This window comes from Xylocopa sonorina, chromosome 5, assembly GCF_050948175.1.
Source record: "Xylocopa sonorina isolate GNS202 chromosome 5, iyXylSono1_principal, whole genome shotgun sequence".
Lineage (NCBI taxonomy): Eukaryota > Metazoa > Arthropoda > Insecta > Hymenoptera > Apidae > Xylocopa > Xylocopa sonorina.
Genome location: NC_135197.1, coordinates 8856317 through 8880970, shown reverse-complemented (window position 1 = coordinate 8880970; position 24654 = coordinate 8856317). Strand labels below are relative to the sequence as shown.

Sequence of the window (24654 nt, the reverse complement as noted above, 5' to 3'; positions counted from 1 at the left end):
CATTTTGTTCTCACTTAAGTAACAATTAATGGTAATATTAAAACGCCTATAAGAGTGATATTGTTAATACATTTTATAGTTGATATATCACGTAGTATTTTAATAACTGATAATATAATGTCTTTTCCATAAGGATTTATTGCGATAAGATAACACGCGTAAATGTATGCTGTAGTTATTACTTTTATACTACATTAAAAATCTTAAACGTGCATAATCATGATCACCATAACATGTTGGTATTTAAGAAACGGTCCATTTCTAGAAATTATTATAAATTAACATGACATTTTAAAGGTAAACAAATATTAAACATTTCTGCAATTTTCAGTATTACAGAAACGTGATTATAATTAGTAAGAATGAATCTTCTCGTTCATTACTTATAGTTATGTAAATTTTCTTACAAAATGAATCAGTAAGAATATCATCCGTCTCTTAAATGCTAAGTCGTGCTCTAATAAAATTATTTGTAATATTTGTGATTTATTTCAATGTGAACGAATCTAATAAATTGCGTAGTGAAGAGAGAAGAGAGAAGTTTCGCAAAATATTTGTTTATGCAACGTGTGACGAGATTTAAAAGTAAATCTTCGCAATAAAAAAGGCAGTAATGTTAGTTTCGCTTATCTATTTCATACGTTTGTAAGGAGATACATGTAAGGAAATTTATGACTTCAAATTACCGAGATTACTAAAGCAGGACAGATCAACCTAATAGCTTTGGGCAATATATTTACAATTTCGTTCGATGATAAAAATGAGATCATGTAAACATTTCTATAATAATAAAATATATTTTCTAATATGAATTTTTTGGAGACATTTGTTATTTTAAACAAAAAATAATGATTTCGTATTAGCTGAAATAAAGTTCGGAAAGGAATATTTAAATTTAAATACTCAACATTACAAATATAAATTCTTTTAAAGTCAGAATCTTGCGTTATTTGCGTTATTTTATTATGTTATTTCTTCACTCGATTTTTTTACCTTGCTTTTTTTATTTACATTATTATATTTCCCCTTCTTCCTGGGGATTATTAATTTCTTCAAGCTTGTTCAACATTTTCTTCTTCCTTCGTTGTCTCTTCTCTGCTCAATAAAATTTAATGAATACTACGATCTTTTACATACAATATTATCAAATAAAACTTTTCATAAGTTTGAAGTTTATATATACTTAAAAAATTATCATTTTTATTTTTTATGTATCGAACGGAATTATATACCTTTCTCCTTAGCAATTTTAATATTCTTCTTCGTTTCTGTGATATATTTTTCCTGCCGCTCACTCATCATAATATCACGAGCAGCTTCTATTTCGTCTTCTAAGTACCATCGTAGAGGACCTCTACATCGTTTACATATCATTCGATCGGCAGAAGAATGAATTCCAGTTTGTCTGCCGACACTGATTGGCGAAGTGATGCCACGATAAGTAATTCGTTGCCCACGTCGTCGACCACGTATTTGATCACCCCAATCATTTTGCGGACCACCTCGATATTTACTTCGTTGCCCACCGCGTCGACCGATTCCTTGGCCACTTCGAAAACCAGCACGCTGTCCGTAACGCGGGACATCGTCTTCTTCTTGAATACGAAGTTTTATATTGGGTCCTCCACCAGTTGAACCCGTCGATGGGAAAAGGGGCACGGATACATTTGGCGGTACGAATAATTTCGTATCTTGGTCTTTGATATCGCAACAAAATCCATAAGGTTTTGCTATAAGGTCGTGTTGCGAAGTACTGACGTTAAGCTGTTTAACACGGTTCCTTTTCATATTGAAAATGTTTGATACCTGGTATACATATTAAATTTAGTTGGAGGATGCATTAAACGAAATAGGTTTTAAAGTTTAAAAGGACTGTCTAGAAGAATCATTGTTTATATGTGTATGTACATTAAATATAAAGGTGGTTATGTGTTAAAGTAATAATCGATTAAAATTTGTTATTACTTTTAACTATTTATGGTGACAGAACATAATGAGAGCAATATTTATATTCAATGTAATTCACAAACAAAACGGGATATTGAAAATTATTAATGATATATATAAATATAAAGCGTCTACATATAAAATAGTGATAGTAATTGATATTTCAAAAACACCAAAGCAATCTTCCCGCTGATAGCGCAGTTTCAATTGTACAGGTCACATTGGTCACGTGTTCGACGAGCGTCTAAACAGTAAACGATGCTTTTCGTATTGGCATGGTCGGATGGTATCGCTTTTGAAAATTTCATCTATAAACCATCAAATGATGCATGCGTGACATTAGAACGTTAGTAATAAAACTATGAATTCTTCTACTTTGGCGTCTGGAACTTTAAACCATTCACCAGGACAACGGACACCCGAATCTCAAGATTCTGAACTAACCTCCATTGGGAACCAAACATCAAAAATATTGAATCAAGTGAAATCCGAGTTACAAGAACAAAAACAACAGGATCGTCTACTTCGAGAGTTACATCTGAAACGTGTACAATCATTAAGAAAGGAATTGGATTACATCAAAGCAACAGAGTGGAGATATCAGCCAATTGATCGGTACCATTTATCTTTAAATGACAATTAATTTTTCGTTATAAAATGTTGATGCACGTATTAATGATAGTAATAAATATCGTACAGGTACATGGACAGAAACAATAGGAATTAAATATGTTGTCACTCATATACAACTTTATAAAGGACACTATAGGATACAAGCCACCTGTTAAAAGTGAAACAGATGAGATAAATAATGTTATAGCTCGTATTGAAAATGCTTATCAAAAAGAAACAGAGAATGATGGGTGTTCTAACGAGGGTGGTAGTTGCTACAAAACAGGAAATGTAACTTATATTACTGCAGATTATATCGTAGTCGACGACTTTTATGTTTGCAACACGGCAAATGTTTTGAGAAATAATTTAAATGTAGGTGATAAAGTCCACTATTTGGCTTTAAAAGATAATCAAACAACGGAGCACAAAATAAAAATTATTTCTGTAACAGATGAATCATGGGATAATGAAGTGGAAAAGTCTTATTTAAATGTTGAACCACAAGCATTAACGAAATATATAATTGGCAAAGTTACAGAACGTAGGAATCGAGTGTTAGTAGTGGAACCTAATAATATTACTGTTGATTTAAATAAAGTACAATCAGAATTTATTCCTGTGATTGGAGATTGGTTAATGTTAGAGTCAGAAATAGAGAGCAATGAAGAGTCTTATAATTTAAATGAAGAAATTTTAGAGATAAGAAGAATACAACCTTTGCGATCTAAACTGAATGTTAGCACTGTATCTAGTTTTGATCCAATTAAAGAAGTTGGTGTTATAGGAAAGGATACCGTATTTAATAAAAAGATATGCGATCCTGGTTACGTTCCTTGCATTGGAGATAAAGTTGTCAGTGATAGTATTGAAAGTGATCAAGGAATATATACATGGCGATCATTGACAGTGGTTCCAGTACTTCAGGTAAATTTTGTACATTTGATAAAATAAGAATAAGTAATTGTTTTAATTTTCAATTATTGTAATATTTGCTCCCATGTGTACAAAAGTAAATATTTCTTATTATATTTAATTCAGTATATCTTGAGAAAATAATACTTCTGAGTTAGAAAAAACTAAGCCCTTGTTGCATCTTCCTTCTTTCTGTGGCATTACATTATATAAAAATTGAAAGTCAAAATATGATTAAAGTAAATTTATCTTTACAGGTCTCCAAAACAGAATCTAAATTACCAATGTTATGTAATACTCCTGGAACAAAAGAAAATTTAAATAAACTTGTGAAGAATAAATGTTCTATAATTATTAGTGATGATCTGAATATTGATTTAAATATACAAGAAGAGAAAACTTTAGAAGTTACAATACAAAACGTGGGTGATACTGTCCATATATTGCGCAAAGGTTGTTTTATGATTAAAAAAGCCCAATCTCAATTAGCACTAGTGCAACCACCTTCTTCTAGTACAACTTCAATATTAAATCCTTCAGAGTCGTTAACTTATGTATTTAAATGCACAGCAAAATTTGTTGGCACCAGCGAAGAGTTATTTATTTTCAATTTTAAAGGTTTTGACATTGGACGAATTTTTCACATTACTGTTAAGTCTAAAACTGTACAAAGTAGATCCTTATGTAATAATGATAACAACAAATTTAATAAATGTCATAAGCCAGACTGGGACGAATGGAGTCAAGCTCCATACATTCCAGGTATTCGCCCTTGTAAACCGCCGTCGTTTATTAAAGTACGAAACATGGTATTCAAAGTTCCTAAACATTATTGGGATATAATATCGCAATGCATAAACGAGAATAAATCACAAGTAGAATGTGAATACGATGTTGGTAATGCTATACCTTGTTTGTTAAATAGACTCTCTTTTGAATCATACAAAGATCGTTTTCATGCACTATTGTATCTCGAAGAAATTGCTCAGGCAATAAGTATGCAGCAGTACAATATAGACAGTGTAATTATGAGACGTTGCGGAGAATACCTGGTTATGCAAGTACCCGGACTTGCAGAAAAGCGTCCATCTCTTCTTGTTGGTGACAGAGCTATAGTATCATTTAAATGGGATAGTTCTGAAGGTATGTTATTAAACTTGAGAAAATAAATATAGGCAATCTTTTGTATTATGGAATGTTTATATATATTATTATAATGTTTGGAATAGGGAAATTAAAATATGAAGGATTTATTCACAAAGTTACAAATCTGGAAATATTTTTAAAATTCAATCAAAAATTTCATCAAGATTATAATTATGAAGATTGTCAAGTAACATTTAAATGTTCACAATCTGTCATACAACGTTGTCATAATGCAGTTAATATGGCCGTACATCGACTTGGACAAAATTTCTTATTTCCCACTCATGTCATTGAAAAAGAATCTCAATTAGATCTTGAAGAATTTGAAGTGACAGACAAGGCAATTTTTAAACAATCGACTCATAGAAGGACAGATTCTGTATCATCAGAATCTTCCTCTACTAGTACTAGTACCACATGCACAAGTAATAAATCCAATAGTATAAAAAAATCGTCTACAAAAATATCAGTTGTACAAAGATTATTTAATGTCCAACCTATTGAGCATAATAAAGAAAGTCCAATAAAATCTGATACAATAGTAAAAGATGAAAAATGTATTCAGACAATGAATGATACAAGTGTTACTAGAAATGTAGTATGTACTCAAGACTCAAAACCAAAAGATTCAGAAGAAACATCAATTTCTTCTTATAGTACTGAATTACAGCCACTGATTTCACAAGTAAGAAAACGGAAGCTAGTTTGGTTCAACAAAAATTTAAACTATTACCAGAAGGAAGCTGTGAAAAATATTTTGAAAGGACTCGCACGACCATTGCCATATGTAATATTTGGACCACCTGGAACAGGGAAAACAGTCACGCTTTGTGAAACAATTCTACAAATCTTATCAATTATGCCTGAAAGTCGATTGTTGATTGCAACACCGTCTAATAGTTCGGCAAATCTTATATCAGAAAGACTTTTAGATAGTAATATACTGAAACCCGGTGATATGGTATGCATTAAATTATGTTGAAAATATATCATTTTAGCACATAATTTAAATATTTTCTTTCTTTTATAGGTACGTCTTATAGCTCATCATTGTCTGGGTAGTGATTCTATACCCAGTAAACTATTGCCATACTGTGCCACTGCTGAATTAGCAGATGAAAAAACAGTTAAACAAACAAAGCATAATGAAATGGGACCAAGATTAAATTGTACTATGAGCGTACTTGGTCGTCATAGAATTACTATTGGTACCTGTATTGCGTTAGGAATATTGAATAATATGGGCTTCCCTCGTGGACATTTTTCACATATAATAGTCGACGAAGCTGGTCAAGCAACAGAACCAGAGATAATGATTCCACTTAATTTTGTTCATTTCGATTATGGGCAAGTGATTCTCGCTGGTGATCCATTGCAACTTGGACCAGTCGTACAAAGTAGAATAGCAAAAAATTTCGGTTTAAACGAATCGTTTTTATCGAGATTGCTACGTCATTTTCCTTACCAAAGAGACCCCAATGGTTTCGAAACACATTATGATCCACGACTTGTCACAAGGCTTGTTTTTAATTATCGGAGTTTACCAGAAATACTTGAGCTATCAAGCTCGCTATTTTACGATTCTGAATTAAAAGCACAGGTACGATTTGTTTGTATCATTAATGATTTATTATATCAGCATACATATATTACATACAGAAGTTCACTATAACTTTTCTTTCAAAAATCTGCATTATTATTAAGATAAGTAAAGGAAAAAGAATATTTACAGATATCTGCTAAAAAAAGTAAAGAAGCAAAACTGTTACAAACATTAGCTTGCGAATTACCGGAAAGGAAAGGTTCCCCACCAGCTATAATCTTTCATGGTATAAATGGAGAAAATTGCAAGGATAATGATAGTCCAAGTTGGTATAATCCTGAAGAAGCAACACAAGTGTATCTTTATTTGTTAAAATTATACAAATGTGGTCTTTCACCTGATGATATTGGCATTATAACTCCTTATAAAAAACAGGTGAACTAGTTGGTTATAATTTGTTAAGAAATCGTCCATAAAATTGTTTTTATATATTATTCCTTAATTTCTAAACATAGGTTTTTCAAATTCGCGAGTTATTGATGGAATTAGATGTGGAGTTACCAAAAGTTAGTAGCGTAGAAGGATTTCAAGGTCAAGAACGTAATGTTATCATTATCTCAACTGTACGCTCTTCAATGAATTATATAAACGAAGATATTAAACACTCTCTTGGATTCGTTGCCTGCCCTCGAAGACTGAACGTTGCAATCACACGTGCTCGTGCTTTGGTTATCATTCTAGGAAATCCTGGTCTTTTAGCTCAAGATCCATATTGGAGGAGCGTCTTAATATACTGTATCAATCAGGATTCTTATACCGGATGTAGTTTTGGTTTTCCCGATATGGGAGATTTTCAAATAGAAACAAATAATTCTTTTTCCAGTGATAAAACTAACAACTAGGGATGATCTGTGACAATATTCTCGAAGTACGTATTTTTTACACTTATCGAAATACGCGTTAATAAGTTATAAAAACTTATATTTTACCTGATATACAATATTTTAAGTCGACTAATGTTTTTACAAACAAATAAATGATACTGTTGATGTTATATTCAAAACAATATCATGAACTATACTACTTTTTCGTATAAATGAAGGGAAATTTTTAGTATAAAATACCTGTAGCCTATAACGTATCTATTATTTTAAAAATCGTATTTTCGTATTTCTAACCCTTATTCATTTTGGAAGTGTTGAAAGAAATAAACTGTTTTTTTTTTTTTGTATACATTTCTTGTAACGAAATGCGCGGATACAAAAAGTACAATAGTTTTTACGTTGTAATGTACATACGTATATTTATACAATATTTCTTACAAATATATTTTTATTCGCGTAGTTTATTTTTTAACAAAAATGTATGAATAAAAATATATTCGTTCTGCGATGTATCAATCTGATTTCGCTTTACATACAATAGAATTGAATTATTTCACTGTCAGGTATTCGGCTTACAGTTTGGAAAACAGTTGAGTTGTTGAATTATGTGCCCTTTTTTACAGTATCCCTGCACATTATGTTGTTATGTCACAAATCCAGATTCCAAGAACTTTGATACTGTAAAGAATAAAATTCTTTGTTATGATATACACAGAGTCAAACAAAACAAAAATGATTCACATACAGAATAAGAAATCATTTATGCTTTCGGTTTATGTATACATGATTGATTTCATGAATTAATAATACCTTGCATATTGTACAGAATACGATTCAATTATGTTAAGTATAATTTCTTAATATAATAACTTATTTATGAAAAAGTTAAAGGTTGGACAAACATTAGTATAATATGGTTCTCTTTTTTATTTTCTTTATACAAGAGCGAAGTGTATAATATATATGATAATGTAATTATTAAGAAAGCAATCGTATAATGGTGAAAAATGTTTAGTAGAAATGACTGAGGAACATCTTAATTAAATTCTTTAATTTAAAGTGTGATTTTCTTGGGAAGAATCTTAATCATTTTGAGTTAATTACGTGACTGAAAAGAGGGAAAAAGACACTGATGTATGAATAATGATTGTGAATGATACTGACCTTAGTTAGTTCCACACTATACTTACAGGATCCTGATTCTTAGCTTTTAATTTGCGTTCAATAAGATTTTCTAACGCCTCACTACGAACACTTAGAGTTTCGATTTTTTCAACGAGTTGTTGGTACGGCGATGCAGGCTGTCCACCCATTACAACGTGTCCTAATTTGCTGTCTATTTTAGCGTCTAATCGCGCGTTACGTATCAGATTAACAATCCAGCATTCTGCCACATCAGCTTTCATATTAAGTTTCTCAGCAAGCATTCTATAATAGAAAAATTTTGAAAATACACGTTTCATCATATAACTGTAAAACTGTGAATATAATATTATTTGTGTTATATACCCAATACTTATACATTGATGTATTCTGCAGAATGTTTCGAAGATCATTAAACGGGCATTTTCTACAAATTCACTTAATAATGCGATTAAAAAGAAGTCGTTATATACAACTGTTTGACACTCTTGGAGCTTTTGTCTTGCCCCATCAAAGTCAAAATTGACATATAAATGTTCTAGAAATTCTGTGATAGGGTCACGATACGTATAAGATTCCTGTTAAATAATACTTAATTAGTTAATGAATCGTATTAAAGTTTTTGTAAGTGATTAATAACAAACCTGTTGTATCACTTTTACAAGATCTTTTAGTATAGATCGTCTAGAACGATTAACAATGACAGCAGCCGCTAAATATCTCAGTATATGAGGACACATTGTTTGAATAGCATTTAAATAGCTGCAAACAATGATAAGCAATATTCAGTTTTTTCTGCTATGAGTGTTGTATACATAGTATATTATTTAACAATAATAATACAGTAGAACTGCTCAATTAATGAAATAATACATGCTGTTGTAATAGAATTATTCAGTCTTGTTCTAATAATTGAAGTTCTACTGTATTTGTAAGAATGTTGACATACTGTGGTCTATAAAGAAACATTTCTATGATTAAATCTCTGCCTTTTACATGATTGAAGAAGACAAATAAGCTCCAATGAATAAGCCATGTTCTTTGTTGTAATACTTGAAGAGAATTTCCTATAACATTGCTATCAATGTATTCTCTTAATTTATTTACATCTTCTAATGCAGTTTCCCAGTTTTGCACCAAGATTTCTGATGCCAATTTACCCCAAAATACATTTAAATAATTCTGAAATTATATATAGTTTATCATGAAAGTAATCTATTATACTTTTATAAATTGTTTTGTATATATTTTTTAAATTCATTATAATGCTTACCTTATCAGTTGGTGGCATTATAAGCATGTAAAAGTATAAGTACGATGTAGAAACAGAATAATTACCGCATTCGTAACGGTATTTTGCTAACTTCACAAAATTATCCATCATTTCCACTCTGAACTGTAAAAATACAACAAATGTGAATTAAAATAATGAAAATTATTTTAATAACACATTAAATTGTAAGTAGTAATTAAAAATAGTCCAACATGTAGTAACATACAAATGCATATTATTGTTTACAAAAATAGAATTAGAATTACTTATTATAATTATATTAGTATTACTTTGCAAAATTCTAATCCTAATTTTATATGTCAGACACATTAACAAGTTATCTTAAACATTGTTACAATTACCTCAGATTCTTGAGTAAGATAATTGTTTAGCGCTTTAGAGTCCCGCATATTTTCCATCTTTTTCATAAGCTCCTCATTATTCATAAGTTGCACAACAACGGACACATTATTTTGTAAAACACTAAGTTCTTGTAGCACATCTGCACGTCTAGCTTTCAGCTCCTGCAAATGAAAAGTTTTTAATCACACTTCTGTCATCCGGAAACATGTATTCATTTTATTCATCCATACCTCTGGTACTTCCAAGTTTGGATACAGCTGTCTTCGAATATCAATTGTATAATCTATCATATTTGTTTTGCTAAGAATATCGAGCTTAGCTTGAAGCAACTCATCCTCATCGTAAATCTGAAAACCACAAGTGAATTGGTAACCAAGACGTCTGATAGCAGAAATATTTTATCCTCTATCGTACCTGTTTCGCAGATAAAAATTCCAAAAGTGGAAAGACCAAATGTCGGTCGAGGTATTGGCCGATACGCGATGTCAAGTCGAATTTTGCCATTTCTTTACTTAAAAGAAACCGACCGAAAATTGTTCTAACCACAATCTACAGCTAAAAAAAGGGAGCTGACCACGCTCCACGTTAAAATCAAGGAGCATGGATGAGATTGAGAGGGAAGTTTCTACCTAAAGCGGTAGGATTTCTTGTCCAACGCTACCTCGTGTCTCTCTAGACGAGCTAAAACATTTTTATTTGAATCAAAATGCGCGAGAATACTAAAGTAATGGTATTTTATGCTATTATAGCTTATGAACAATATACTCTTGTGCCTCTGATTTAAGACAGAAGGCAAGCTTCCTATTCGTATAAGAAAATCTAAGATATTTCTCATTACTCTACGTTATTATCGTTAGCATTATGATTATTATTAATATTTAGTAACGTTAATATTCTAAATCGAAGGAATATTCTTATAGACAAAAGCATTTCTGTTATTTAATTTATTGGTAAAAGAAATTATTAAATTATAGAGAATCGAGCAAAGATATCATTTATTGTATTTGTTCTCTTGTGTAGAGCGTACGTAATATATGGCCCATCTTATTACTACTACATTTACGTTTACGAATGTGTGCATGTATCGCTCTACGAACCAGAATTAAATTTTTGTTCGTCCCGTGTGTTCCGTTAGTGGATTTTCTACGTTTGACACTTGTAAATATCAAGAATTGAATGAAATGCCACCCAAAAAGGCACCTGCTCCCAGTAAAAAAGCGGAGCAGAAGAAAAAAGAGAAAGTTATCGAGGTATTTCGATCCAGTCATTTCACGTTTCTAACCTTAAAATAATACATTCCTTATTTTGGGCATGTGTACCCGCCGCGAGATTCGTTATATTCCCTTCCCTTTTGTCGTGTATCTAATTATCCCTTTATCTTTTTTCTAGGATAAGACCTTTGGTATAAAGAACAAGAAAGGTGCCAAACAACAGAAATTTATTCAGCAAGTAGAGAAGCAGGTAAAATCTGGTGGTGTTAATCCGCGGAAATTAGAAGATCCTAATATTAAAAAGCTTGAAAAAGAAAAAAAATTAAAGGAGCAGAAAGAATTAGCTCTCATATTTAAGCCTGTGCAATCGCAAAAGATAGATAAAGGTATTAACTGAGTTAAGGTAATCGCAGACATCTAGTTAAAAGACAGAATAGGATTGTTGATAGACGATTGAATATGTTATACTAGTGTGAACTATCAGTCTTATAGTAGCTCTATTTATTTATTTGTTTTCTTGGTTCTGTGCGAATATAAAATGTGTTAGGCTTAAAATAATTGTTGATTAACGTTTACAGGAATTGATCCCAAATCGGTAGTATGCGTACTGTTTAAACAAGGACAATGTACGAAAGGTGAGAAGTGCAAGTTTTCTCATGATTTAACCATAGAAAGAAAGCCAGAGAAACGTTCGTTATACTGTGATATGAGAGATGACGATAAAAGAGCAGATACAATGGACAAATGGGACGAAGATAAGTTGAAAGAAGTTGTAGAGAAAAAACATGGTGGCGGAAATCGTCCAACTACGGATATTGTAAGCATATTCATAGTAATTTGATATTTATCGTATGTCTTGGAAAGCAAAAAAATAAATGTTTGTTTTCTTAATTGTAGATTTGTAAACATTTCCTGCAAGCTGTAGAGAAATCAAAGTACGGTTGGTTCTGGGAATGTCCATCTGGACAAAAATGTATTTATAGGCATGCATTACCACCTGGTTTCGTTCTTAAGAAAGATAAGAAGAAAGAAGATAAGAAGGATGAAATTTCCTTGGAAGATTTAATTGAGAAGGAACGAGCTAATTTGGGACCGAATCAGGTATAAATGTACTTGTTACTAATGAAAATAATTAAGATGATAATTATGTTTAGTCTATATGGTATATATTGAAAAGTTTCATTCAAACATTTAATGTATTTTTAAATATATGTACTCTGGTCTGTACTACTCTATATTTCTATAGACTAAAATAACGTTGGAGACATTCTTAGCATGGAAGAAGAGGAAACTAAAAGAAAAGAAGGAGCAGGCATTAAAAGATGAAGAGAAAAGACGAAATGATTACAAAGCTGGTCGCCAAGTTGGTATATCTGGCAGAGAAATGTTTTACTTCAACCCCGAGCTTGCAGCTGGAGATGGTATTTTGTGGATTATTATTGCACGCTGAAAAATCGCAGTAGCGATAACTGTATGATGCCGGACCGTGAAAAGCCTCGAACTTTTTATAACTTTTCGAACGTTTTTAGGTATCGATGACGGGGATGAAGCGATATCTAGTTATGTTCTCGACGAAGATGAGACCGAGGAAGAAATACAATATAGAGAACTCGATATGGACAGGCTTACACTTGAAGCCAGTGAAATAGATTCATCTGGAATAACAGTGGCTGCTGCAGATCGATTAAAAAGTAATATAGATACAAATAACGAAACCTCTACGGGTATGTAGAAAATATATTTATTTATTATCTATTGGTTTGAGATAACATTTTGACACTATAGTTTTGACACTATTAGGAATTTTTAATATTATTATTTTCACGGTAGTTACTGTTGGTGAAGGTGCAGCGGCATTGGCGATAAATGAGAATCTATTTATAGAGGAAGATTTTCGAGATTTAGAAGATGAATTAGAAGACTTGGATTAATGAAATTCTTCCTTTTACACAGTCTTCATTTACTTATACCTTTACAACACATGTATTATCAGCATACTACATATACATATATATATTCATTAGAGTTCGAAATGTAAAGTCTTGTATATTATTATTTACATCTTACACACTCTATTTTCAAGCAATATAATTATATACAATTGTATATGTAAAGAGCTGGTCTCGTGCAAATTATTTGAAATTGAATTTAATGTATTTTAATGTAATTATAATTTTTAATATTTTACGATTAAACAAGTAGGCGAATCGTTTACTATTGTATTTATATATTATATGATGATCATGGGAATTAAACGAGGTATAAGATTATTTTCAAAATCGTGAAAGTAAATCAGATGTTCATTAACGATCTTCAAATTAATTTTAATGACGTACATAATTACAGGATTGAATTCGATAGCTTAGTCTGTAAAATAACTAAATTTTGCTTATGCAATAACGAGACTAGCACATAGAATAATTACTTCCTGGGCAACGTTTAGAATATTTCTAATTACTACTCTATCACTATCACCAGTAATGATAACAACGATAATGCGAATATTAAACAATTTATATATTAAACAGATTTATTAGGATTCACAACATTAACGTATGTGTGAATAAAACGAGAAATGAAAATTTCTAATTCAATTGTTATCAATATTTTAATTTCTTCGTGTTTATTTACGTTTTAAATTATATTATTAGAGGAAATGTTATAATTTTAAAAAAATTACTTTTTCGTCTGTGGCGCCATCTCTGTAAAAAGTGCTCAAACTGGTCGCACATCGTTATCGACAGCGAAGTGAACTACTGACTAAAGTGGCGTCATCTATGTGACGAATGCTGAAACTAATTCGGAATTAATTTCGCCGTTCCTCACAGAGATGGCACCACTTTAGTCAGCAGTTCACTTCGCTGTCGATAACGATGTGCGACCAGTTTGAGCACTTTGTGGAGAGATGGCGCCACAGACAAAAAAGTAATTTTTTTAAATTATAACATTTCCTCTAATAATATAATTTAAAACGTAAATAAACACGAAGAAATTAAAATATTGATAACAATTGAATTAGAAATTTTCATTTTTTTGGTAGTTTACTTCGCTGTCGGTAGTGCTGTGCGAATAGTTTGAGGTAACTTTTCACAGAGATGACGCCAATAGTCGTTTGTTACTCCGCTGTTCGACATGAAAATAGCTTCGAAATAAGGTTTATCAAATAATATCGATACGTAAATTTTATTTGAAATTTGAAATGTTTAATTATCATGTATGAATTATAAAGCGCATTCGTGTGTTGCTTTATTCGATGTTATTGTTTCTGGTGTATGTATAGAGTTGATATTTCTTGGTATTTACATTTACGTACTTCTTATATATACATGCCTACGTATTTATGTTCAATGCCTTAGTTATTTACGTGTCACGTATTCGCGCGTTGCGCATTTACGTTCAATGTCGTACTTATTTACGTCTTCAGAGTATTACACGAAGTAATAGGTCTAAAACGTAAGTATATAACGTATATCTATTGAAGCAATTGCGTTCACGTAAAAATTTACAAACATTATACAGATTAATCGTTATTTATTACATTTATATGAATTACAAATCTTCCAACTCTATAACTTCTAAATCTTTTAATTTCCGTAGGGATACAATGCGTCGAGATGCACGATACTCATACATTCCTACGTCTGGATGGAGTTCCAGTAAATATTTATATGCAGACACAAGTTTATCAATATCTTCCACCGTAAGTTCTACTGGTCTCCTGTGTGGATTCAAGTCGGACAATTTGAACATCATTTCACCTAATTCCGCTCGCTTTTCTAAAGGAAACAGTGTTCTACAAAAATGAGTGAGTAATTTAGAATGACATTAACATTTAATAATGTTTGCGACTAAATTATTTTCTTCATTGGAATTCGACAATGTCTTTGCGTGATGGTTACTTACTCAATACCTCGTATACAGTATTTCTGGCGAAAACTAAATATATGTCGTGTTACTTTCTCGAAAATTTTGAATTCGTGTCTCGTTCTTGGAGTAGCTAAAGGTACAAACGTTACAAGGCCGACGTCAACGTCCGGTTTAGGAACAAAAGCTGCACCTGTTGTATTGGAGAATAAACGTAGACTAGATTTTATTGATAACAAAATCTGAAGGACAAAAACAAGAAACTAGTTAACTTACCTGATATAACAAAATTTAATAGAGGATGCGTCCAAGCTTGCGCCATTACAGATAATCTACATCTTTGAATGTTCATGGGTTCGGCTACTAAACGTTCTGCAACTTCTTTTTGAAATGTTAGCGTCATTCTAGTTCTTCCGAATTCCCAGGCGCCTCTTCTTTCACTTATCGCATGCAACCATTTTATTATGAGAGGTGTTGACACGTTAAATGGCAAATTACCAATTATTTTAATCCTTGGAGCTTTATCCATCCAATCTCGAGCCTCGGTTGCAGGAAAGTATTTAGTTAAGTCTACTTTCATGATATCATCATAAATAATCTCCATTTTACCATCGATTGCTGCGAAAGCATCTTGGAGCATTTCTAACGGTGGCTCAAACCTTTTGTCTTTCTCTACAACGATTAATTTCTGTGGGTTGTACTTTAAAATGGATCGTGTCAAACCACCAGGACCTGGTCCGACTTCTAACACATGACAATCACTTAGATTTCCTGCCTTTTTAACTATTTTATCACACAAATCTGGATTTAAGATGAAATTTTGAGAGAGGTGTTTCACTGCTCCTAGCTTATACAATTTTAACACATCTTTTATGCTCAGTAAAGGTGGTAACCTTAAGGTAGACATTTTTGATATTTATATTTTAAGAGTAAAAGTAATTTATTACTATTAAATTATGCGTCTTACAATATTCAGCATCAGTTTTAGTTTTTCTAATTATATATATTTATAATCTTATTTATAATTAATTTTAAGACAAATTAGTGTTCGAAGTTGGCTTTTCAATTATTTTTTCCGGTTCGTCTAAATTATCTAGAAAAGTTTCCTGTTTCACAGCGTGAATGGTATATGCATAGATTCCTACAACTAAACAAGCTAGAGAAACAGCTGCTATATTACACTTCCTGCGAGTATATTTATATTTCAATGCTTTCTGAATGGCTACCTCTTCCGCTTGTTTCATATATATTATATCACTGTATTTCAATTTACTTTTGTCTTTAACAAGATCTAGCTTTTGCATAAAGTCGCTTTTGTTTTCATCTGTAAATAAAGCAATTAATAAGTAGAAGATTTACAACGACGTACACTTAATATCGATCTTGCCATTCACCAGGTTGCATCTTCTAAACTTTTGTCGTGTGATTTTATGCACAATTGCTGTATCTTAGTTATATATCGTTAGTATATCCTTTTTGGTGGAGATCTGCTTCTGTTTAAACAAATAGTTACATAAATAAAAAATGCAGTTTCATAACTTTTGAAAACCTAATTGACCTCTACACACTAGTTATATCATATATATATATAAATAGAAAAAGTATAAATTTTCTAATTTCAACGCACATCGATTCTTTCATTTTAAGTAATATCGAAATTTGTTTCATTTTTGTTATAACTTTGTTCTGTTGCAATTCAATTGAGGTTATGTTGAAACTAACGTTTTAACAAGTTCGAAAGTTACATGTTAAATTGATCTATTATGTCTAAAATGTAGACAAATGTCTATACGCATATAGAAAATTATTAACGGTACATATTTATCTATCTATACATATATATATATACACATTTACCTATAAATTCAGAAGTGTGAAAATAATATTACTTTAAGCGCAATATCACAAGTGTTACCCGCATGCGCTCTTATTTATGTAATTTCAATATGGACGAAGGGTGGAATATGAAATCGAATGATAATTACATTTTTAATTTTCAAACATTAAATACATAGATTATATGTAATATTATAGAACGTGTGCGAGTGTACAGTTATCAGCGTGAATTTCATAAATGGTGATAAGATTTGAGGTATCATCTTTTATATGTATAACTTAAGAATTTACTTATAAACATATTAGTCGAGAATCGGTATTTCACTTAAAGTTTATGAAATGTGAATTATCATGAAATTAATTTGTACTTCTTGGTATCTAATTTTTTACAGAAGTAGGAGCTTAGTACGAGAACAAAATTTAGCATTGTATTACAGCGCTATTTGTTTTTTGGTGAGTGTATCTATGGGATCTATGTATTATCTCCCATAATCACTGGTGGCTCGTGGGGGTGTTGCACAGTTCCATGCAAAGATTTTTTATCTCTTTTATAAACTGGAGGATAAACATTGACATTAAGCTTAAGGATTATACATTGTACAACTACAATGAAAGAATGAAAGAAAAAGGGACTTATTATATTAAGTGCTATCGGTAATGTCAAGTGGGATGCTGCAAGGGGGTGCTGCAGTTCCACAGTGTTTATACGCGAGCTACCTCTGATCATAATTTTTTCGTACTAGCTTTATCTCCATGGTACTCTATTTTATTTATAACTTATCGTACCGAAATTTCAAACGATATTATCGGACAGAATTTTAATATATATGTATAGAATTTCTTTTTCATTTACGTGAAACGATCTGTCGTTGATCGCATGCAAATTGCAATTTTTAATTTTCTCTGAAAGCTATCTTCGTTAATTTGTTGTAATATGTCCACCAATATAGGGACGAACTAATGTATATCTTTATGATGCTTCGTCAAATGAAATTGAGCATTTCGTCGAATAATGTTAATGATTCCCGGTAATTTAATATCGGAATAATACTTGCGAATCGTTCAACGTTAACATAAAATACAAATACTTCTCGTTGTTATCATTGAAGCGAAAATCATAAATTGCATCAATCTTTGTATATTTATGAATTATTCATGTTTTTTATATTATGTTAATAGCGTCGTAATTTAATTCAAGAGTACAAGATTCGTTGTTACGAGGGTATGTTTTCGATTTTCATCCATTACAGTTTTCTGGAGGGGGGACATGCTTTTTAATCATCTAGCTAATTGCTCTACAGTAACGAGCAACTTTTCTTCTTTTAGCTATCGCTCACGTTATTATTTTTATCACGTTATTTATACTGAAATAATTATCACATACGGTCTTTATGGAAAATTATTTCATACAACCATATTCGCGTAGGATATATAACAATTCCTCATTTTAATTGATTAAAACGTGTCGTACAAACAACTTTGGTGGAGTATATAGAACTCGTGGGACGCAGGTTGCTAATCACCGTGCTAACTTGTTTACATGCATCGACCCACATGACTATTTACACTTAAAACTTGCAGTCGCTGATCAATACCTAATGGCACAAATATGTGCAATTTAAATGCAATAGAACTTCACTTATCTGATCACCGAGGGACAAATAAACAATTCGGATAAGTGGATCCTTTGTGTAACAGTGTTCTACTGATTGTTATCGTTAGAAATAATTATCCATTGTTGAAATTTTAACGATTAGATCGAAACACGCGTTTGCTTAATCCTTTGATTGCTGAAAATGTAAAGCAATAGTAATTATGCACAATATTTAGTAAAATAAGAAAAGATCCATGCGACTATGTACAATACAATTCAATTAAAAAAAAACTGATTTTCATTTACAGGTTTGCCCGTTTTATCCAGCGTATAGAATCGTAAGCTGAGAGGCAATGAATTTTCAAGACGACAGGATCGCTTCCGTAAAACTCTTAACAGGTACTTGGACCTCGTATTAAGCCACTGTATATACGTGTAATTAAGTTTTAATAACGTTAATACTGAGATTAAGAAATTATCAGCAGGTCTTGAAACTGCCATGGGAGGAGCAGTTAGGAGTGATTTGGGATTCAAGGTGCTTCATAAGCCGTCACGGGACGTTCCTGCAATATGTTTTTTAAGGATGCCCCCTGGGCACTTGTGAGGGGATTTCGCTTGGCCCCACTCGACAGTGAAAGATAAGGGAATGCCTGTGGGATCTCCTAGATACGCCTTGGGGAACGACTTACCGGTTCACTATGCAATGCTGAACCCTTGGCACCGCCTGGCGAGACCTCCTTCAGTCACATATATCGACAAACTATTCTGCATACGACTCTAATTAAGCAGGTATGTCATGTAAATGTTCCAAACGTATTACCTAATACTGAGTTAGATGGTTTCATAGGAATTTTTGGTATACGCGCGAGCTGGAACTTAAATTGCCTTTCACGTGTGTAAAGTAGCACGAGTCGAGCGATAGAGTTCAACTGTTTCAATTAAAAATGTTTTCTTCCTTATGTTTTTTTTATAATAAAATCCTATTTGATTCTTATAATGTTTATTACTGTCTAGTATCGTTTTACAGTGATACATTTTGAAATAAAATATCAGAGTAGCGTATTTGAATAATGAAATTGTTAATTACAAAAATTGTATTGTTAATTAATGTGTAATTTAATCGCATACGTTTTTAAAAAGCAGAGACACGTATTCGAGCATACCTGTGAAACCATAAATAAGCTCAAGTATTTTAATCGAAAGTTCATTTGCACGTTTCAACGTGTTATACTTTGTATCATCAGTAGTAAAGGTAAAGCTATTCGTAGCCAACCTCAGATGGTACAGAGTAATTTCAATGGTTTATTTAACTTTTCGTATGGTGTTATTACGAAATATCGCACACTTATTGAACCTTTTTCTAAAGAAATATATTATATTTTGTAATGAAAAATGATTTTTCAACCGATCATTTTTCGTTTAAGAACGCTGTGTTTAAACGTTACGATGAAATTCTTCCAAGTAATCTTGAAGCAAGGTTCACGAAATACGCTTCAAGATTCAATCTACGACGAAATGTCCGGGATATCCAATATTTTTTCGAACGAAACGCTTTGATCGTTCAGCCATGCAGCGTCAGGTACTCTGAGACCGCGGAACGTGTACTCGCTGCTCTGATGGAGCCCGAATATTTGATAATGTTGCATTACATTAACAATGTCAATTATCCATTTTAATGGATTGTAAAGCAAATTGAAACACGCGACTCTATCCACAGAACGCCGTTGCTCGGAACGTTGAAGCTCGTATTAATAGTAATTTTTCGATTCTCCAACGAGAAAACACTCGCAGCAGCGCGTACTGTGGCAAAAGAGAAACCAATGAAAAGCGAGGCGAACAAAAAAAAAATGGAAAGTCAACGGCAGCAAAGCATTTTTTGCGTTTACTTTTTTTCTTGTACGATGAAAAACTGTTGCGTGCGTCAACTGTTTACATAAAATTGATCGATACATCGGCTGGTGTGAGAGCCTCTTCACATCATTCAGTTTTTATATTTCGATTGAATATGAACGTCCACCGATTACCAGTTGATATAATGCTGTTGGTATCATAACTGATGATCGATCGACATTCGTTTTTAATCGATCGATGAAAAAGCAGACAATATGAAAAGGATCGAACAACGTTTCGAGTTTTTCTCGTTCGTGGAACGCATCGGTTTGCGAAGTCAGCAGTGTATAATATGGCCGTGACTATTTATTTTTGGCAAATAACGAGCAGCCGTTTCTGTAAATCCCATTTCGTGCGTCGTTTTTCATGTTACCGTCACCCGGTTTCATTGCTGAAATTTTCTACCCAATTGACCCTTGAAATGCACCCTTTTGTCTCCTGCCTTGTCTCTGACCCGCATCTATCGTTCCCTCGCCAGTCTCTCGCCAGCTTATGGAAAAAGAGCCGAATAAGTCTATTCTGAAATAACGATAGCGACTGGGATGATAATGCATCAAAGATCACAGGGATTCGTTTTTGCTTCGTCAGGCTTTCGTTTGTTATTCAAAGCACAGACGGGAGCTCGATCGAAGCAGTTACGGAGCGGATTTCGTTTCTGCGATTTTCACTTCTATAAATTCCCATTTGATTGTATATAAAAAAAAAAAAACAAGAAATCAGACGGCAAAAATCGAATACACCAAAATTAAATTCAACTGGAACTTTCCCAAAAAGAGCCCTCCATATGGTAATACACGATTCGATCTAATCTCCCACTTACAATTGACCCGCATTTCGATTATATTTACCATACTTCAAAAATTCACATTTGTATAAAATCAGCAGTCCAGTCACGACTTTCCCTTTCGAACGCGTCTTCTCGTCACGTAGCCCACCCCCGTCCCTCGCCGTTGTTCTTTCCCCACGCTCCCGAAAAACCACCCCAGCACCCCCGTTCCCCTCTTCTCGAACGTTATTCACTAAGATAACAAGGAGAAAAAAAGTTTCTAAACGATCAGCCCTCGAAATCGCGATCCCGCGTCCACGAGTGGAAGAAGGGTGCTCCGTTTCGAGGCAACCCCCCGGTGCGTTCCGGTCCACGTGCGTGAAAACGCGCGCGAATAATGCGCGTCTCGTCTTGGTGCGATCCCTGGGGTCCTTCGGAGGATATTCCACCCGGTGGTTGCCCGACAGGTCTCCCACTTTCATCCACCTGGGAGAAAAGGACGAGCTTGCGCCTTGAGCTGGCGTTTCGCGGTGGGACGCGAGTGCGGCGGGGTACAGAGGGGGGTTGTCGAACCAGATGGCGAGAGGGCGAGGTAAAGACATCGTGTACGGATCGGGTTCGGTTCAGAGTGTACGGAGTCGGAGTCAGGACCGAGGAGCCAGCCAGGAGTAAGCGAGAATGAGAGAAGAGAGTCGCGGTTCGTGGTAAGGGAACCGTGGGACAGAGGGGGTCCTGTTCGAGGAGCGAAAAGGACGATCATTGCGAGGCACGAGCGGGGAGATGGCGAAGGAGGATGAAAGGGGGCGAAAGGTGGGGTGCGGATAGAGGAGAATAGGCGAGCTTTTTCGGCAGGCGCGCTCACTGGCGGGGGTTGCCGTGACGGGGGTGTAAGGAAAAGCGGCAGGGCGAAGGCAGAGGAGGCAGGAGAGTGGCAGGAGAGGCAGGAGAGCCGGGAGAGAGAAAGAGCGTACACATAGAGAAAGAGAGAGAAGGAGAGAGAGAGAGAGAGAGAGAGAGACTGGAATCGGAGGGGTGGATGGTTCGCTAGGTGGGAGAAACAGGAGACCCGGGCAGTACAAGCCGGGCAGCCTGCCCGACGATATCGTTCCTTCTGGACGTCACGGTGGTTCTTATTCGTTTTTGTTTTTGCCCACTCTCCGTCTCGAGCCTCGAGTACGCGAGCCGTACGTGAGTTTCACTTTTTTTGCGCGTCCTCGCGCTCAGGCATGCGCGCCGGTTTTTACCCCTGGAGAACCACGGCGAGAACGACAGGCACACCTTGCACCTGCAACGACGCGCATACGTACAGACAGACGTGCACGGACGCGTACACGCACGGGTAGAGAGATACGCACGGTAGGTACACACGCAGCGCGTGAACATTCGTGGACTGCGCGCACGCACGGAAAGCGCGGACCAACCGCGAGAAACACGGTGGACCAGAGACACGGACTCGTCGCGCGCGTGTACAGTCGTTCAGATGGTAATCTTGTACGTTTGTAGAAAATACGAGCACGTGTGCACATCCATCCGGGGAGGCAGCTGAACGTGAGAGCGCGCCTGAAAGAACGCACGCACTTTCCCGCTCGGAAGCTTCCGGCAGCTTTCAAGTAACAGGTTGGTCATTCCGGTTCTTCTCTTAAAACCGCTTTCGCGCGCTTCTATCGACCCCTCGGACCAGTGGTGTCACACGGACGACCTCTCGACGCTCTTTTTCGTCCACTCCTCCCCAGAGTCGACAGTGAATTTCCAGCGAGAATCGAACAAGTAGTTAGCCTCGTTATTGGGGGCGAACGTGTCTGTAGGTACTTTCTATACGTACGTTTCGACAGGAGAATTCATGGGGATCCGTGGGGAGAGGTCCTGGAAATCGTCGAGCGGAATGGAAACGTTTCCTCGTCGTATAATTGAAAACGGTTCGCCTAATTGCCCGTCGACAGATGTGTTTTTCGTTGGAGCCAGTCGTCGAATAGCCGAATCGATGCTATTGGTAATTAATGGGCCGAAGGTGCGCTCGCCTTTCGAGCCGTGCTCCCCTGTGTTCGTCGGGATGCGGTTTTCCGTGGGAATCGAGCCACGCATGCTACGTAATTTCCAGATGGATTTGATCCCGTTTTAATCGTCTGATTTCCGCCCCCATTTCCTCGATTCCCGGGGAACGTTCCATTCTGTCTTGACGATCTCCACTTCTACGCTGACTCTTATCGCGCGACTCCCGTCGCTACACCGATCGAACCTTTATCGCGACGGAAAGAACAGCTGTTTCTAAATTAGTTTCGAACGATTCCTCGCCTTCTCGTGGATGGAAAATTTTGTTCTTTTCTAGAATTTATCTCGATCGAGTTTCTGCCTCTACGCGAAGTGCGGTAAAAAGTTTGTCTTTAATGTCACACGGTCATGTTCGCGAATACCGCGTGCATTGATTGCACGCGACGCGACGCGTGTAACAGGTCGCGTTAGAGGGTTCAATTCGAATAAATTAATAACGCAGTCCCCCAGCCTGTTCCACGGTTGTTTCGCGTTCGTTTAACACGACGATGTTTGCTTTTCCAGAATACCGGTAAATCAAACGTTGCTCGCGTGACTAATAATTCGCTTTTAAATGGTCCCGCGATGTAAGACGTGATCGTGGACACGACTCGCGGAAATGTAACGCGACGATGAGACGTCGCCTTCTGTTTACGATATGACACTTCGAAATGATATCTGACTGATTAGGATACACGTTTGATAGTAAAATGGAAGTATTTTGTTGAGGAAATTAGCGTGGTTGTGTCAGTATAACAAAATTTTAGACTAAGAAGGGAATGAGACGTTTGTTGAATGATTTTTGAAATTAGTCAGATTACACAATTCCTGTAAAAGTATTGTTGTCCTTATTTTTTTAATGGAAGAGACGATGAAAATTGTAGCAAAAATGTTATATGTTACATAGATCAATTAATTAGCGAATGACGTGGTAATTTTCCGGGCTGGTTTCCTTCTGCTTTATCGCCGATGAAATCGCGTGCGGAGTTCGCATTAAGGGCCTGCTAGATTCCTTTCCACGATGGGAATTTTCCTACGTTTTATCGCCGCGCAGGAAAATTTACGGTGGATCGAGGCTGCGCCAAGATTAAGTTTCCTATTTGAATTTTTCGACGTTTCGCGCGAGCCGATTTAAATTATCGATACGAACCACTTGAAAGTGCTTGCACAGCATCGTCTTCGTTCGTAACAATCGTAAATTGTTGGAGTGAATTTCATGAACTGAACATTTGGATTATTTTTTATAAAAGTATTTAGTGCTTGCAAAATTGATCAACTTCCAATTGTATAGTGTGAAAAATGTTACATATTCCATTTGGGTAGGAAAACGTATATCATACTATTTATCTTGTTCTTGAATTAAGCGAAGTTTCAGGAAAATTCGAAAATATTCCAAAGAAAAGTCCACCCATTAACGGGAGGATCGCAAGAATCGCGAGGCAAACGTTTAACATTTCATCCGCGCGTTATGACGCGAATCTTTCAGGAGACGGCCAAGTAAAAATGATTCGCTTGAAGGTTCCATCTTCCGTTCTCGAAAAATGTGAGTCGAAGCGGTTAACGAGAAATTGAAAGTCCCTGCAGAAACGCGCACAGCTCGGAGAGATTGGTCCATCGTTCGTGTCGAGGCCACCCGGTT

The 24654-nt window shown here is 34.8% G+C and overlaps 6 protein-coding genes across 15 annotated transcripts in view; 3 read left to right on the top strand and 3 right to left on the bottom strand.

The window, feature by feature from the left end:
* Positions 1-2429: 2429 nt before the first annotated feature.
* On the top strand, positions 2430-7065 carry Armi (probable RNA helicase armitage). 2 transcript variants are annotated; one of them, XM_076895665.1, is made up of 7 exons: positions 2430-2562; positions 2647-3486; positions 3732-4617; positions 4704-5581; positions 5651-6220; positions 6353-6598; positions 6679-7065. In XM_076895665.1, the coding sequence occupies exons 2-7, from the start codon at positions 2677-2679 to the stop codon at positions 7063-7065; spliced, it is 3777 nt and encodes a 1258-aa protein (XP_076751780.1). In that variant the 5' UTR covers positions 2430-2562; positions 2647-2676. The 2 variants fall into 2 exon arrangements, with proteins under 2 accessions (XP_076751780.1, XP_076751781.1); XM_076895666.1 differs by lacking the exon at positions 2430-2562 and having other exon boundaries at positions 2792-2934; positions 3014-3486.
* Eif3e (eukaryotic translation initiation factor 3 subunit E) lies at positions 6506-10424 on the bottom strand. 2 transcript variants are annotated; one of them, XM_076895683.1, is made up of 9 exons: positions 10241-10424; positions 10057-10173; positions 9826-9987; positions 9464-9586; positions 9140-9372; positions 8835-8952; positions 8557-8768; positions 8212-8475; positions 6506-7725 (listed from the first exon to the last, which is right to left on the bottom strand). In XM_076895683.1, the coding sequence occupies exons 1-8, from the start codon at positions 10328-10330 to the stop codon at positions 8217-8219; spliced, it is 1314 nt and encodes a 437-aa protein (XP_076751798.1). In that variant the 5' UTR covers positions 10331-10424; the 3' UTR covers positions 6506-7725; positions 8212-8216. The 2 variants fall into 2 exon arrangements, with proteins under 2 accessions (XP_076751798.1, XP_076751797.1); XM_076895682.1 differs by having other exon boundaries at positions 8238-8475.
* A 473-nt stretch (positions 10425-10897) lies between these two features.
* Positions 10898-13245, top strand: LOC143423966 (zinc finger CCCH domain-containing protein 15 homolog). The gene is made up of 7 exons (XM_076895684.1): positions 10898-11076; positions 11216-11423; positions 11616-11854; positions 11935-12138; positions 12284-12458; positions 12567-12761; positions 12868-13245. The coding sequence occupies exons 1-7, from the start codon at positions 11008-11010 to the stop codon at positions 12966-12968; spliced, it is 1191 nt and encodes a 396-aa protein (XP_076751799.1). The 5' UTR covers positions 10898-11007; the 3' UTR covers positions 12969-13245.
* A 1303-nt stretch (positions 13246-14548) lies between these two features.
* Mttfb1 (mitochondrial transcription factor B1) lies at positions 14549-15837 on the bottom strand. Its single transcript, XM_076895685.1, has 3 exons — positions 15178-15837; positions 14941-15094; positions 14549-14830 (listed from the first exon to the last, which is right to left on the bottom strand). Exons 1-3 carry the CDS (start codon positions 15806-15808, stop codon positions 14587-14589), a joined length of 1029 nt encoding a protein of 342 aa, XP_076751800.1. The 5' UTR covers positions 15809-15837; the 3' UTR covers positions 14549-14586.
* LOC143423971 (cytochrome c oxidase assembly factor 3, mitochondrial-like) lies at positions 15569-21837 on the bottom strand. Of its 2 annotated transcripts, XM_076895692.1 has the most exons (4): positions 21828-21837; positions 16296-16359; positions 15849-16225; positions 15569-15702 (listed from the first exon to the last, which is right to left on the bottom strand). In XM_076895692.1, exons 2-3 carry the CDS (start codon positions 16303-16305, stop codon positions 15933-15935), a joined length of 303 nt encoding a protein of 100 aa, XP_076751807.1. In that variant the 5' UTR covers positions 16306-16359; positions 21828-21837; the 3' UTR covers positions 15569-15702; positions 15849-15932. The 2 variants fall into 2 exon arrangements, with proteins under 2 accessions (XP_076751807.1, XP_076751806.1); XM_076895691.1 differs by lacking the exon at positions 21828-21837 and having other exon boundaries at positions 16296-16376.
* Fife (regulating synaptic membrane exocytosis protein fife) overlaps positions 19060-24654 on the top strand; it is a 108339-nt gene continuing 102744 nt past the window's right edge. For 6 of the 7 annotated variants that reach the window (XR_013101862.1, XR_013101863.1, XM_076895671.1 and 3 more), the window contains exon 1: positions 19060-19120. The gene's annotated coding sequence lies outside the window, so the exon portion shown is untranslated. Of the gene's footprint in view, positions 19121-22552; positions 22605-24654 lie in introns of those variants that run through there. The other variant, XM_076895668.1, reaches the window with a different exon arrangement.

Bases quoted from the DNA above. Each gene is read 5' to 3' on its own strand.
- Armi (XM_076895665.1), top strand. From the start codon at position 2,677: ATGTTGTCACTCATATACAACTTTATAAAGGACACTATAGGATACAAG. The intron at 3,487-3,731 runs GTAAATTTTGTA...TTATCTTTACAG, and splicing joins CAGTGGTTCCAGTACTTCAG to GTCTCCAAAACAGAATCTAA. The intron at 6,599-6,678 runs GTGAACTAGTTG...TTCTAAACATAG, and splicing joins TAACTCCTTATAAAAAACAG to GTTTTTCAAATTCGCGAGTT.
- Eif3e (XM_076895682.1), bottom strand. From the start codon at position 10,330: ATGGCAAAATTCGACTTGACATCGCGTATCGGCCAATACCTCGACCGA. The intron at 9,988-10,056 runs GTATGGATGAAT...TTTCATTTGCAG, and splicing joins CAAACTTGGAAGTACCAGAG to GAGCTGAAAGCTAGACGTGC. The intron at 8,953-9,139 runs GTATGTCAACAT...CATTGTTTGCAG, and splicing joins ATGTTTCTTTATAGACCACA to CTATTTAAATGCTATTCAAA.
- LOC143423966 (XM_076895684.1), top strand. From the start codon at position 11,008: ATGCCACCCAAAAAGGCACCTGCTCCCAGTAAAAAAGCGGAGCAGAAG. The intron at 11,855-11,934 runs GTAAGCATATTC...TCTTAATTGTAG, and splicing joins ATCGTCCAACTACGGATATT to ATTTGTAAACATTTCCTGCA. The intron at 12,139-12,283 runs GTATAAATGTAC...ATATTTCTATAG, and splicing joins CTAATTTGGGACCGAATCAG to ACTAAAATAACGTTGGAGAC.
- Mttfb1 (XM_076895685.1), bottom strand. From the start codon at position 15,808: ATGTCTACCTTAAGGTTACCACCTTTACTGAGCATAAAAGATGTGTTA. The intron at 15,095-15,177 runs GTAAGTTAACTA...CCAATACAACAG, and splicing joins ATTAAATTTTGTTATATCAG to GTGCAGCTTTTGTTCCTAAA. The intron at 14,831-14,940 runs GTAAGTAACCAT...TCATTTTTGTAG, and splicing joins TACTGTATACGAGGTATTGA to AACACTGTTTCCTTTAGAAA.